Here is a 15115-nt window from a genome sequence, read left to right as displayed (position 1 = left end):
TTTATGAGGATTGTATAATGGAAATAAACTTGAAGATAAAATTGTTGAAAGTAAATCATAAGTGAGTGAACATGAGATGGGTGATGTGATACTATAAAAAGAATTTGCCATGGTGCTGAAATACTTAAGTCAAAATGAGGCACCTGGAGTAGATGACAGGCCTCATAATTATTGAGATTCTTGGGAAAATATACCATGACAGATCTCTTCCACTTGGTGTGCAAAACGTGAGAGATCCTAATTACTGCCAAACTTCAAGAAGAATGTAACATTTCCATTTTGAAAGAAGATGGCTGTTGACAGGTTTGAGTGTTGTGGAACCATCAGTTTAATAAGTTGTAGTTGCAAAATACAGGCACAGACTATTTACACAAGAATGAAAAGATTGGTAAAAATTGGCCTCAGATGTGATAAGTTTGGTTTCTGGAGAAATGTAGGAACACGCAAGATGCAACTGACTCTTTGTCTTACATTTAGAGGAAAGACTGAAAAAAGGCAAAGCTACAATTATAGCATTTGTAAATATATAGGAAGCTTTTGACGAAGTTGACTGGAATACACTATTTGAAATTCTGAAGCTAGTAGTGTAAACTACAGGAGGTGAAACTTTATCTACAATTTGTACAGTAAACAAACTGCAGTTATGAGTTAAAGGTATAAAGAAAGCTGTATGTCTACATGACAACTCTGCAGTTCATACTTAAATCTTGGGTATTAAGTGCTTCAACTGTATTTGGTCCTTTATTGCTGTACCAGTACCAGTACCAGTTTCATAGCACTATAAGCCATATCTTCAGGTGCTTGGCAGAGAGTTCATCAAACCACTTTCACTCTCTACCATTCTACTCTCGAATAGCGCACAGAAAAATGAACACACACATCTTTCCATGTGAGCTCTGACAAGGATGTGAAACAGGGTTGTAGATAGAGTTCTGTATGGATATGAAAATGCTAGCTGCATCTGCACCACATCTAGAAGTCCCTTTTCCATATCTGCATCTGCAATTTTTTTTCTGCATCTGCATCCACACGTATTAAAATATTGTAAATCACTTAATCCTCTGTGTGCTGAGCTTCTTAAGGCAAGCTTGTGCCAGGCCTTCGATTTTATCTAATGAAGCTGGACCTCATAATTTATGTTCTGTAGACTAAGAATGTAGAGGCTAATGATGACTGTATTCTGATACAACATATTCTGTTATGTTCTCATTTCCTTAATGTACAACTTTGTGTGGTAATTCCTGAAACAGATTTTGGGAAATTTTCTGAAGAATATTTTCTCAACATGGGGAGGTCAAATGAAAAATGAACTTGTTGTCATTGTCTTTCATACTGTTAAATGTTAGCCACATAGTTCATATATCAAATGTCCATTAATTCACCATAGTGTTAAATAATGTTAATGTGTTTCAATTTTTGATGTGATAGCATTGCATTGTGCACTTGTAAATATTTTAAAGTAAAGTATTGATAATGTCATTGATTTTATACCAGACATTGTCTATGTGATGTATGACAACAATATGATGAAAAGGACAGGTTGCTACTCACCATATAGAGGAAACATTGAGTCACATGTCACAGACCAGAACAAGAAAAGATTGTTATGTATTTGAGCTTGCAGCCAAAAGCGCTTCTTCTACAGTATTAAACACACCCACATTCACACAAGCACAACTCACTTTTAGATAACCAGTCTCTGGACACTGAGGCCAGACCGTGTACAGCAGGGAACAGTGAAGGGGATTGGTGGATAAACGACAACGACTAGCAAACGTTGAGGCTAGGAAGTTAAAGGAAAGTAGTACATATTGCAGAAAAACTTCCCGTTTGCGCAGTTCCAAAAAGCTGGTATTTGTAGGATGGATCTAGATGACATAAGCTGTGAAGCAGTCATTGAAGTGAAGCATGTTTGTTGGGCAGTATGTTGAGCAACAGGTGGTAATTTGGCCACAGTTTGTGTGGACATTGTGCATGCTGATGGCTTATTGGTTGACAGGCCCATGTAGAAACCAGCACAGTGGATGCATCTTAGATTGTATATCACATGACTGATTTCATAGTAGTCTTGCCTCTGATGGAGTACATGATGGCTGTGACCGGACTGGATTAGGTGATGGTGGGGAGGATATATGGGACAGGTCTCTGCACCTAGGTCCATTGCTAGGATACGATCCATTAGGCAAGGAGCAGGGGTGGAGTAGGGATGGACAAGGATACTGAATAGGTTTGGTGGGCAATGGAATACTACTGTGGGAGGAGTGAGCAAGATAATGGGTATGATATTACTTATTACAGGTAATGATATGAGGTAGTAGAAACCTTGGTGGAGAATGTGATTCAGTTGCTTGAGTCCTAGATGGTACTGAGTCACAGGGGGAGTGCTCCTTTGTGACTAGATGATGTGAATGTGGTTCTGTGCTTGTGGTTGGTATGTTTGATATGGATAGAGGTACTGATGTGGCCATTTTTGAGATTTAGTTTAACATTAAGAAAGGTGGCTTGTTGGCTTGAGGAGGACCAGGTGAAGCAAATGGAGGATTGAGGAGAAGGTGCTGAGGATCTGGAGGAATACGGATAGAGTGCTCACCATCAGTCCAGATCACAAAGACATAACAGTGAACCTGAACCAGGTTACAGGTCTGAGATTCTGGGTGGTCAGGAAGGATTCCTCTGGATGGCTCATTAATAGGTTGGCAAAGGATGCTGCCATTTTGGTGCCCCTTGCTGTATCATGGATTTGTTTGTAGACGAGGCATTTAAAGATGAAGTATTTGTGGGTGAAAATATAGTTGGTCATGGTGACCAGGAAGAAGGTTGTAGGTTTGGAATCAGTCAGGCATTGGGAAAGGTAGTGTTCAATAACATCAAGGCTGTGGGTGTTAGCGGCATAAGAGGGAGGTAGCATCAATAGTGATGAGTTGTGTATGGTACATAAAAAGGAGTCAGATCATGACATGATGAAGCCAGTAGCTGGAGTGTCCTACAGCAGCCATCAATTCACATTGTGACTGCTTTCAGTACTTATTTGAATGACTTGCATTAGTGTAAATTAAACAGGATGGATTCAGACATAAGGCAGTTGCTGGTGCAATGGAAGCAGGATGTACTTGTACTTGTGTGGAAAATCAAAAAGACTGCTATGTCACCATCATAATTGATTGCAGATGTCAACAGTGCATCTACTGTCTGTGGGATACCACTCATTCAAGCCAGTATAGTGGCATTCCATCCTGGACAAATAATAGTAATTACCTAAACAATAACAATAATTATTATGGGTCTTTTTCAATAAAAAATGAATGGAAATAGTAATAATGAAACTGCCATTTAACTTTTAACCATGAAATAATCATTATTGATCAGATAACTACAGAAAAGCTACTGAATCAAAGTGGGAAATCAAAATTTTATAGCATAGTACGTCTTAAGAGAAGGTATCGGGTGACAGAACAAATCATCAGTTTAGTAGTGAAAAAAGTGTAAGGATAAAAATTGTAGACAGAGACCAAGGCTTGAATGTGGTAATCAGGCTCTAATGGCTCTAGGTTTCAGTAGATACAGAAAGATAAAGAGGCTTGTGCAGAATAGACTAGCAAGGAGAACTGCATCAAACCAGTTTTCAGACTAAGAACCACATCAACAACACAGAGCAGCTGTTATGAGACTGTTTCTTCCTCCATCATATCATCCACTCTTGCAGTTTCTATGACCTAAGCCTCCATAAGTCCCCTTCACACTTCCTTACCTTTGCTCTGACATTTCCTCTCCTCGTATCTCACAGCAGTCCAGCCTTGTCCAAACATTATGCTCTTGTTTTCAACACACATTACTTCTCTCTCCCTCTTCCTCTTATTTTCCCAGTCTCTCTTTCAACATGTTTGTGAATGTTACCTTTGTCAGTCACTATTTTGCTTCTCTGTTAGAGATCAACATGTGTCCTCTACTATCATCCCTCTTATAACCACCTTTATCCATCCTTGCCTTGTATATTGCACACACTTTTAGTGACACATTTTGTTTTGTCTGCTCTCTCCTCCCGACTCAGACTGAGCAAGCTAGCATAAAGAGCCTCTGTCCACCACCAGAGATGAGTGCATTTGGTTATTGTTATGGATGTCAGTATGAGAGTGTATATTTAAAGTGGTAAAAGAACAGTAGTTCAAAAGCTAGAAAGTTCACTGTAGAGTTAAATGTTTTTACACACCTAGCTTTAATCAGCTACAGAAGAGTAGTTTGTCATCAATTTTTTATGTTGTATAATTCTTTATAAAGTCAGAACTTCTGAAAAGGGGTTATTTATTTATTTATTTAATTCGTGTTCTGTAGACCCATTAGCGATGAATCACTTCGGTGTATAATGTGTCATTTGCATAGATTTGAGACATTTGTTTATAATAATAGGTTGTACAATGAATAATATATTACATAGAAAAAAATGTTTACAAGAATTGTTTTTTGTAAAATGTTACAAATTACTTTGAACAGACTTACAATAGATCAAAATCAATTCACATATTCTCTCACATAAATTCGTCTAGTGAGTAAATGGTTTTACTTAGAAGATATTGTTTAAGTTGATCTTTAAATGTAGGTGGATCAGTAACTGACATTTTTATTGCCTGAGGGAGAGCATTAAATATTTTTATGCAAGAGTAGTGTACTCCTTTTTCTACCATACTTAGATTCTTTTGTTCAAGATGTAGATCATTTTTTACCCTAGTGTCATAGTTATGATACATGCTGTTCATTTCAAAAAGGGAATGGTTTTTACACAAGAAACACATGAGAATGGCTAGCTCCTCCATTTGTGTATAATGGTTATTCAGCAGTAATAGTCTTTTTCTCTTCCATCTCTTTTCTGTGCTTAATGTATCTGTAACTTTCTTCTAGAATGAATAATTGCTTTATGTGTTAGGTACAATGTGTGTATCTGTTTTCCAATTTGGCTGTAACATGAAATTTTAAACATTTTGGAGCATTTCAGCCATTCTTTTCTCATTATTTCATGCAAATACATCAATGACAAAATTATTGAGTACTTGGAAACTATAAACAACAGTATAATGTAAGTACTTTGCTACAGAATGTCCTTTTATGTCTATGGGTACTGACCTATTCAAAACATTTTATGTGCTTTACTGCAACATTTTATTGCTAAAAGATGGTTATGTGTGTTGTATGGCAGATGTTTTGACAGCTGCTCATATGTGTTTGTGAATAATGTTGCATAGACCAAAATTTTTGATATGTCTACAGTTTAAAATATTAGTGTTAATGATTTTGCATGTAATTTGAGGCCCATCTGCCAGATATTACAATCTTGCCAAATGAGGAAAGAATCCAGTGAGGATACTCTCCTTCTTCCAAAATTGTCAGTAGTTTTTAATAGCTCTACCTTACTGATGGAATTAAATCTATATACATCAGTCAAGGGCGACTGGAGTTAGCAGAGTCTCTATTAGCATTGAATGCTATTCTGCATTATGTGTAGTACAGTCATCATATTCACAGCTCTGCAGATATATCTATTTATATACATCACAAATTTAATGCCATTGTGTGTTTTTTTTTTCTCTCTTATATTTTACTGTTTCAGATTTATCCTTAGCTTTGACTTGAAATTATAGCAAAAATTTATAAAAAATCATTTACAGAATTTGATTTAAAAAATTTATTTCCAATCATCTATAGTTGGATTTAGATTTTTTGTAAGAAGAATGACCGAGTCCTCAGAAGAAGATTCATCACCTTTGATTGGAGTAATAAATGAAGGCACTAATACTGCAAGTTTTGTGGTATGCTCTGTGAAAGTCAGTCTCAATTTATAAAATACTGTTGTTTGATTTCATTCTTTGCTTTGTATCATTGTGCAAGACTGTTGCATATTTGCAGCTGATTAGTTCAAAAACATGGGAGGAGATTGTGTACCATACAGAAAGAATTAAACAAATATGTCCTCACGAGGGTTGGCAGGAGCAGGATCCAATGGAGATTATTGATCTTGTTAGAAAATGCATCAGTGAAACTCTTCTCAAAATGGAAGAACAGGGTATTGACATAAGTAGAATAGTGACCCTTGGTATAACAAATCAAAGGGAGACATCCATTCTGTGGGATTCAACAACTGGCCAGCCACTTTACAATGCAATTGGTAAGCCTAATGTTTTATTCTAACTCTGCAGTATTGCAATGTATCCTTGAATGGTATGGTTCTTGCACTTAGATTTTAAAATAGTTGATATGTCACCTGATGATAGAACATTTCTTTCTCTTTTCAGTTTGGTCTGACATACGGACAGCATCATTAATAGACAATGTTTTGGCAAAAGTTCCTCACAATGACAAAAATGCATTGAAACCTATTTGTGGCCTTCCCATTAGTACATTATTTAGTGCCCTGAAAATAAGGTGGATGATAGAAAATGTGCCTGAAATTCGAAAGGCAATTAGGGAACAAAAGTGCATGTTTGGCACTGTCGATACCTGGATAGTATGGGTAAACTTTGACATTTTTAACAATATTGCGACAATAATAGCCTTATTATACCAACATTTCGTTTGCAAAGTACCAAAAATACAATTTCAATTTTAGATACTTGTAATTTGTCAATTGTCTCCATATTTTTAAAAAATTAAATAAACAAAAGAGTTGTGAACTTTGTATTAAATTTTAACTGCCTTTAGCTAAACAATATTATACACACAAGTTATCAGAAATGGTACTGCAGTTCAATAACTGAAGGACTTGAAAGGAAGGCAATAGTTGACAAGGGAGCAAGACAGGGTTGTAGCCTATTCCTAATGGTATTAAATTTGCACATCGAGTGAGCAGTAAAGGAAGCTAAGGAGAAATTTGCAAAGGAAATTAAAGTTCACAGAGATGAAATCAAAATTTTAAGGATTGTCCTTGACATTGTTCTTCTGTCAAAGATAGTAAAGGATTTAGAAGATCAGATTAATGGAAATGATTCTGTTTTGAAAGAGTTTGTAACATTAACACCAACAAAAGTGAAACAAGTTCACTGGAATGTAGTCAAATGAAATCAGTTGATGCTGAGGGAATTTGTTTTAGGAATGTGACACTAGTTAGTAGATGAGTGTTCCTGTTTGGCAACACACTAAGTGATGACAGCAGGAATATAGAGGATATAAAATTTGGACTGGTAGAAACAGTGGAAACGTTTCTGAAACAGAAATTTGTTAATACTGAATATTAATTTAAACATGTTATGCATTTATGCATATTCCTTCTTCATTCTAGGTTAATTACTTGAAGACCTTTTCAAAGGCTGTAGGAAATAATTTAAGTGAAACAGAATCTCCCTATGTAACTTCTTTCTCCTTTATGAATTTTTCCCTCTAGTGGGGTAATTGAATGGAAGCCTTTCAAAATATGCCTCATTGTTATGGGACAATGTGTTTGCATATTGCAAACATCATATTTCATCCCACTACATATTAAATACGTTATTGTATTTTATTTATTATGTCAGTATGCAAGCGTATTGTCATATCACTGGCTTAGTTGTGGAGAATCTTTGTGGGCAGCCGCGTCTGTAGTGTGTCGGGCGCGGGACAACGGACTGCTATGTTGTGTAGTGTGTAGCTCTGCATGTAAGAAGCATTGTTAGTATTCAGGTTGAAGTGTTGCTACAAGTGCTATTACAGTAAAGTGATTAAATATGGAAGTAATTCAGAAGAAAGTGCGTCAAGATGTAATTAAAAAATGAGCAGTGCCGCTGATAACGTATTTGTGTATCCTCTCGTTGCGTGTCGCGCAGTATCAATCATCCGCGCCATGTTCGGTCTCACCAAGAATGAACAAATGTGAATCAGTAATACTATTTACCACAAAAGAGTGCAATCAAGTGCCAGTGATTTGTAGCGAGCGTGAGGATGTGTGTTCGATCATCGTGTTTCCGCGTTATCAACAACCAGCCGCGCCGCGATGATTATGCGCACGCTCATACAAGTGAGAACTGAAAAATTAACTTTACGAACAGTGTTATATCATTACTAGTGACAAGGAGGACTATTACTAGGTATCTGTATGTGTGACGAGCGTAAGAACTTGCTTTCGATCATTCGGCTTCTGCATCATCAACAATCACCCGCGCCGTGTCGGTTACGCGTATGCTCGTCTGAATTATATTTTTGGACTGTTAATCATCAAGATTGTTAATTGGGATAAACATTTACGATTTAGAGTGTAAACAGTGCAACCTGTCATTTCCATATTGTCTCAGAATATAGATGTTCATACCAGACATAGAACAGTGTTGTGTTTTAACGTTGAGTGGCTCCCCTAAACCCGATTGCATATTTTGATAGATAATTTCAGGCAAGCCAACAGCCAGCTGTGGAGCAGAACAATACAACTGCCACGGGATTACCAGGCACGTGGTGTGGACAGGGCGAACTGTCACGAAACGAGAAGTCAGTATAAGGAACCACCCCACCCATTCGTACTCCCGGGCGTGTTACAAGTAATCACAGGTTCTTACCAGGAATATTTGTTATTAGTATCTGTACCTTAATATAATTGTCTCATCAATCAATCAAATAATTTGTTTCTTTTCATTGCTATAGTATCAACCAGAGATAGACTTCATTACTTCTTTGTTGATTTAGTGTCAGAGATGAATTATTCTTTTTCTCAACACCTGAGGTACCATTTAACTTAAGACTTCTGTTAAATTATTTTTCACAATCTTTAATACATCTCTACATATACGTCTATGTGGATACTCTGCAAATCGCACTTAAGTGCCAGGCAGAGGGCTAATCAAACCATTTTCACAATGTGATTCTTCAACTTCTCCCGGCATGTTTCTTGCTTGAACAGTCCACGGGTGTACTGCCGATCCATAGTGTCCAATGGGCACAATATTTCGGCAATCATACGTGTCGCCATCATCAGGTGCACTTACGAACTGAGCTCCTGTGGGCAGGCAGCCGTCCGTCCTAAATCCCCTTCCTCCGCAAGGCGTTCTCTGCGGTCTGCACCTGCTGCCACGCGTCTCTGGTCGCTGAGAGGCTGGCATCGGCGTCTGTGGTGGCATCAGTGTAACTGCCTCGTCTGCCGTGGTCACTTGTTCGTTTTCTTTGCTGAGCCTCTTTTTAATTAGACTCAGTGCTAGTTCCCATGCCTTGCTGAGGTTATAGCCGCAATCTCTGTAGACGAGTCCGTTCCTGGTATGAATTTCGATAGCCTCTCTAACGATGCTGTCCCAGGATTTAGATGTCTGTGCCAAGACCCTGTTGTGTTGGTAGTCCATTTCATGATTTTCGGACAAACAGTGCTCTGCAACTGCCGACTTGTTGGGGTACATAAGTCGAGTGTGCCTCTGATGTTCTCAGCAACAATCTTCGATGGTGCGCACTGTCTGTTCAATGTAAGTCTTCCCACACTCACAGGGAAGCTGGTATATGCCGGCTTACCACAAACCAAGATCATCTTTGACACTTCCCAATAATGCTCGTGTGTTATTGGGTGGGCAAAAGACCGTTCGTACTCGGTGTTTCCTCAATATTTGTCATATGTTCCCTGATAGTGCGCCAGCATACAGTATATAGGTGCTGGCTATCTCTTCCTCCGTGACTTCGTCTATCTCCACACGCTGTACTGTAGAGGTGGGGTGGAGAGCGCGTCTGATCTGCCATTCCGAGTACCTGTTTTTCCGAAATACAGTTTTAAGGTGTTCCAGCTCATGCGGCAGGCTATCTGTGTCCAAGATGGTGCACACCCTGTGCACCAGTGTTTTTAGTACCCCATTCCTTTGCGAAGGGTGGTGGCAGCTATTTGCATGTAAATACAGGTCAGTGTGCACTTTCTTCCTGTACACCCCATGGCCCAGGGTGCCATCCGCTCTTCGTTTGACCATGACGTCCAGGAATGGTAAACTTCCTTTTGCTTCGGTCTCTGTAGTGAATTTGATGTTCAGATGTATGGAGTTCAGGTGTGTAAGGAAGTCTAGGAGCTTGTCCCTTCCATGGGGCCATATCACGAACGTGTCATCAACATAACGTAGAAAACAAGTAGGTTTCCATTTGGTTGACGCCAAAGCTTCCTCCTCGAAATACTCCATATAGAAATTCGTGACCACAGGTGAAAGTGGGCTACCCATTGCGACTCCTTCTGTTTGCTCATAGTATTCTCCATTAAACAGAAAATACGTGGAGGTCAGAACATGCCTGAAAAGGTCAGTCGTCTTCTCGTCAAATTTCTGTGCAATGAGCTCAACTGACTCTCGAAGAGGCACCCTGATGAATAACGAGACATCAGAACTCACCAGGACATCTGAGTCTTTCAGTTTGAAGTTCTCGAGACATTTTACAAAATCCATAGAATTCTGAACGTGATGAGGGCATTTACCCACGTTAGGGCTTAGTAGTTCTGCCAGGTATTTGGCCAGCAAATATGTAGGTGCCCTAATGTTGCTGACAATTGGTTGTAACAGCACCCCTTCTTTGTGGACTTAAGGGAGTCCATAAAGTCTTTGCGGTACAGGTCCTTGAGGTGTCAATTTCTTGGCAACACTTGGCGACAACCTCTGGTAAATCCGCGTCCTCGAGAAGAGCCCTAGTCTTGTTCTCCACCTTCTTTGTGGGGTCAGCATTGATCTTCCTCTAGGGTTTGTCACTTAACAGGCTCTGCATCTTCTCAGTGTAGTCCTTATGGGAAAGGACAGCATTGCCTTTGTCAGCTGGTAAGACAGCAATCTCAGGGCTCTGTCTCAGGTCTTTGTCTCAGGTCTCGAATGGCTGTCCATGGCATGTTTCCCAGTGCACTTCTTCAGGTGGTAGCTGCGCAGCAACCTGTTCAACTGCACTGACTATGTCCGCTACAAGTATGAACCTAGGTGTGGGCGGAAAATTAAGTCCCTTCTCCAACACAGTGATGGCATCAGCAGTCAGCTCAATGTCTGTGAGATTGATGACTGTCTTGCGTGGGGCCTCCAGCGATGGTTTGTCAGAGAGACGAGAAAATTTAGATATCTGACGTCCCGAGGCCTTCTTATGTGCTGCATTGGCGGTCATCCGGGTAACACCATCAGTCCAGTCCCAGGTCTCAGAATTAAAATGATTGGCTAGTTGTATATGTAGTTTAAGTAGTTCCTGGGAGTTGTACTCAAGGCTGCGGCGGGTAAATTGCACCCTCTCATGAACTAATGTGAGGCTAGCACGCTTCTTAATTCTCTTAGCTGCTGCAGAGTCGATGTGATGCATGACCTTAACAAAGTTTGGCACAACCTAATTGGCATGGCATCTCTTCTGAAAGGCAAGAGCACTCAGCAAGCGGCTCCTTCGGTGGCACAGCTTGTCGAATTTCTTCATGCTGCGATACATCTCCTCCCTGTAGAGGTACATGATGTGATTCTTCAACTTCTCCCAGCGTATTTCTTGCTCAAACAGTCCATGGGTGTACTGTCGGTCCATAGTGTTCAACAGGCACAATATCTCGGCGATCAGACATGTTGCCATCATCAGGTGTGCTGACAAACTGAGCTCCTGTTGGAGCAAGACATACGCCGGGAGAAGGTACTTAATTTTGCACTCACACCTAGGTTCATACTTGTAGCTGACATCGTCAGTGCAGTTGAACAGGTTGCTGCGCAGCTACCACCTGAAGAAGTGCACTGGGAAACATGCCATGCTCTGATGAAAACGAAACTGATCAAGTCGAATATTATCAGCAGGGAGAGGACAGCCATTCGAGACCTGAGACAGAGCCCTGAGATTGCTGTCTTACCAGTTGACAAAGGCAATGCTGTCCTTTCCCATAAGGACTACACTGAGAAGATGCAGAGCCTGTTAAGTGACAAATCCTAGAGAAAGATCAATGCTGACCCCACAAAGAAGGTGGAGAACAAGACTAGGGCTCTTCTCGAGGACGCGGATTTACCAGATGGTGTCGCCAAGAAATTGACACCTCAAGGACCTGTACCGCAAAGACTTTATGGACTCCCTTAAGTCCACAAAGAAGGGGTGCTGTTACAACCAATTGTCAGCAACATTAGGGCACCTACATATTTGCTGGCCAAATACCTGGCAGAACTACTAAGCCCTAACGTGGGTAAATGCTCTCATCACGTTCAGAATTCTATGGATTTTGTAAAATGTCTCGAGAACTTCAAACTGAAAGACTCAGATGTCCTGGTGAGTTTTGATGTTGTCTCATTATTCATCAGGGTGCCTCCTCAAGAGTCAGTTGAGCTCATTGCACAGAAATTTGATGAGAAGACTACTGACCTTTTCAGGCACGTTCTGACCTCCACGTATTTTCTGTTTAATGGAGAATACTATGAGCAAACAGAAGGAGTCGCAATGGGTAGCCCACTTTCACCTGTGGTCACGAATTTCTATATGGAGTATTTCGAGGAGGAAGCTTTGGCGTCAACCAAATGGAAACCTACTTGTTTTCTACGTTATGTTGATGACACGTTCGTGATATGGCCCCATGGAAGGGACAAGCTCCTAGACTCCCTTACACACCTCAACTCCATACGTCCGAACATCAAATTCACTACAGAGACCGAAGCAGAAGGAAGTTTACCATTCCTGGACGTCATGGTCAAAAGAAGAGTGGATGGCACCCTGGGCCATGGGGTATACAGGAAGAAAACACTCACCGACCTGTATTTGCATTCAAATAGCTGCCACCACCCTTCGTAAAGGAATGGGGTACTAAAAACACTGGTGCACAGGGCACGCACCACCTCTACAGTACAGCGTGTGGAGAGGGACGAAGTCACAGAGGAAGAGATAGCCACCGCCTAAATAACGTATGCTGGCACACTATCGGGGGGAAAATAGGACGAATATTTAGGAAACACCAAGTAGGAACTGTCTTTTGCCCGCCCAATAAAACACGAGCATTATTGGGAAGTGTCAAAGACGATCTTGGTTTGCGGAAGGCTGGCATATGCCAGATTCCCTGTGAGTGTGGGAAGACTTACATTGGACAGACAGTACGCACCATCAAAGATCATTGCCAAGAACATCAGAGGCACACTCGACTTATGTACCCCAACAAGTCGGCAATCGCAGAGCAGTGTTTGTCCGAAAATTACGAAATGGACTACCAACACACCAGGGTATTGGCACAGACATCTAAATACTGGGACAGTGTCGTTAGGGAAGCTATCAAAATTCGTACAAGGAACGGACTCAACAGAAATTGCAGCTATAACTTCAGCAAGGCATGGGAACCAGCACTGAGTCTAATTAAAAAGAGGCTCAGCAAAGGAAATGAACGAACGACCAGGGCGGATGAGGCAGTTACACTGATGCCACCACAGACACCGACGCCAGCCTCTCAGCGACTGCCGACACACGGCCTCAGGCGCGGACCGCGGAGAACACCTCGCGGGGGGAGGGGATCTAGGACAGCCGCCTGCCCTTAGGAGTTCAGTTCGTGAGCGCACCTGATAATGGTGACATGTCTGATCGCCAAAATATTGTGAGCATTGGACACTATGGACCGGCAGTACACCCGTGGACTGTTCGAGCATTTTCACAATAATTCTGTTATTCCACTCTTGAACAGTGTGAGAAAAAACAAACACCTATATCTTTCCGTGTGAGCTCCAATTTCCCTTATTTTATTATGATGATCATTTCTCCCTGTGTAGGTCAGGGTCAGCATCAACAAAATATTTTTGTATTCAAAGGAGAAAGTTGGTGATTGAAATTCTGTGAGAATATCCTGCAACAGCGAGAAATGCCTTTGTTTTAATGTTGTCTACTCCAGACCCTGTATCATGTTCGTGACACTTTCTTCCCTATTTCTCAATAATATAAAATGTGCCGCCCTTCTTTGAACTTTCTGTATGTACCTCATTAACCCTATCTGGTAAGGATCCCACACCATGCTGCAGTACTGCAGAAGAAAATGGACATGTGTAGTGTAGGCTGTCTCTTTAGTAGATCTGCTGTATTTTCTGTGTGTTCTGCCAATAAAATGCAGTCTTCGGTTCACCTTGCCCACAACATTTTCTATATGTTCTTTCTAATTTAAATTGTTTGTAATTGTAATTCCTAGTTATTTAGTTGACTTTACAGCCTTCAGATTTAATTGATTTATTGTGTAACTGAAGTTAACTGATTCCTTTTAGCACTCATGTGGGTGTCCTCACACTTTTTGTTATTTAGGTTCAATTGCCAATTTTTGCAACATGCAGGTATCTTTCTAAATCGTTTTGCAATTTGTTTTGATCTTCTGATGACTTTAGTAGGCAATAAATGACAGCATCATCTGCAAATAAAACTAAGACTGCTGCTTTGGTTTCCTCTTAAATAATTTGTATAGGCGAGGAACAGCAGGGGGCCTATAAGACTACATTGGGAAGCACTAGGAATTACTTCTGATGTACTTGGTGACTTTCCATCAGTTACTACAAACTGCGACCTCTCTGACAAGAAGTCACATATTCAGTTGCGTAACTGAGATGATATTCCACAAGCACGCAATTTAATTACAAACCATTTGTGAAGTATGGTGTCGTAAGCCTTTTGGAAATCTAGAAATACAGAATTGATTTGAAATCCCTTGTCGATAGCACTCAACACTTCATGTGAGTAAAGAGTCTGGACTGGAAGACTTGATTTTATTAAGTAATTTAAGTTGCTTTACTATTCTGACGATATCTGCTGTTGAGTTACTCATGTTGGCAGCCATTCTTGATTTCAATTCTGGAACATTTACTTCATCTTCTTTGGTGGAGGAATTTTAGAAGGCTATGTTTAATGACTCTTCTTTGGCAGTACTGTCATCAATAGTATTTCCATTGCTAACTTGTGGAGAATGCATTGATTGTGTCTTGTCCCTAGCATACTTTACATATGACCAGAACCTCTTCGGATTTTCTGCCAGGTTTCGAGACGAGGTTTCAGTAGGGAAACTGTTATAAGCATCTCGCATTGAAGTCCACACTAAATTTTGAGCTTCTGTAAAAGATCATATGGCTCTGACATTTGACCTGACCTGACGAGCTTTCTTTGGTCTTGGAGAATGTTTCCTGCCCCAATGTGAAGATTGAACCTTGGTCTCAACATCATAACCATAGACCCACATCTCATCACCAGTTATGATTCTCTTAAGGAACAGCTT

At 40.4% G+C, this 15115-nt stretch overlaps 1 protein-coding gene across 1 annotated transcript in view; it reads left to right on the top strand.

The window, feature by feature from the left end:
- Positions 1-5720: 5720 nt before the first annotated feature.
- The window catches only part of LOC124594231 (glycerol kinase-like), a 165996-nt gene continuing 156601 nt past the window's right edge, over positions 5721-15115 (top strand). The window contains exons 1-3 of the mRNA XM_047132597.1: positions 5721-5798; positions 5896-6154; positions 6282-6499. Of these exons, the coding sequence (XP_046988553.1) occupies positions 5721-5798; positions 5896-6154; positions 6282-6499 (555 nt within the window). The remainder of the gene's footprint in view (positions 5799-5895; positions 6155-6281; positions 6500-15115) is intronic.

Source organism: Schistocerca americana, chromosome 2 (genome assembly GCF_021461395.2).
Source record: "Schistocerca americana isolate TAMUIC-IGC-003095 chromosome 2, iqSchAmer2.1, whole genome shotgun sequence".
In the NCBI taxonomy this organism is placed as follows: domain Eukaryota; kingdom Metazoa; phylum Arthropoda; class Insecta; order Orthoptera; family Acrididae; genus Schistocerca; species Schistocerca americana.
This window is presented reverse-complemented; position numbering and strand designations above follow the sequence as displayed.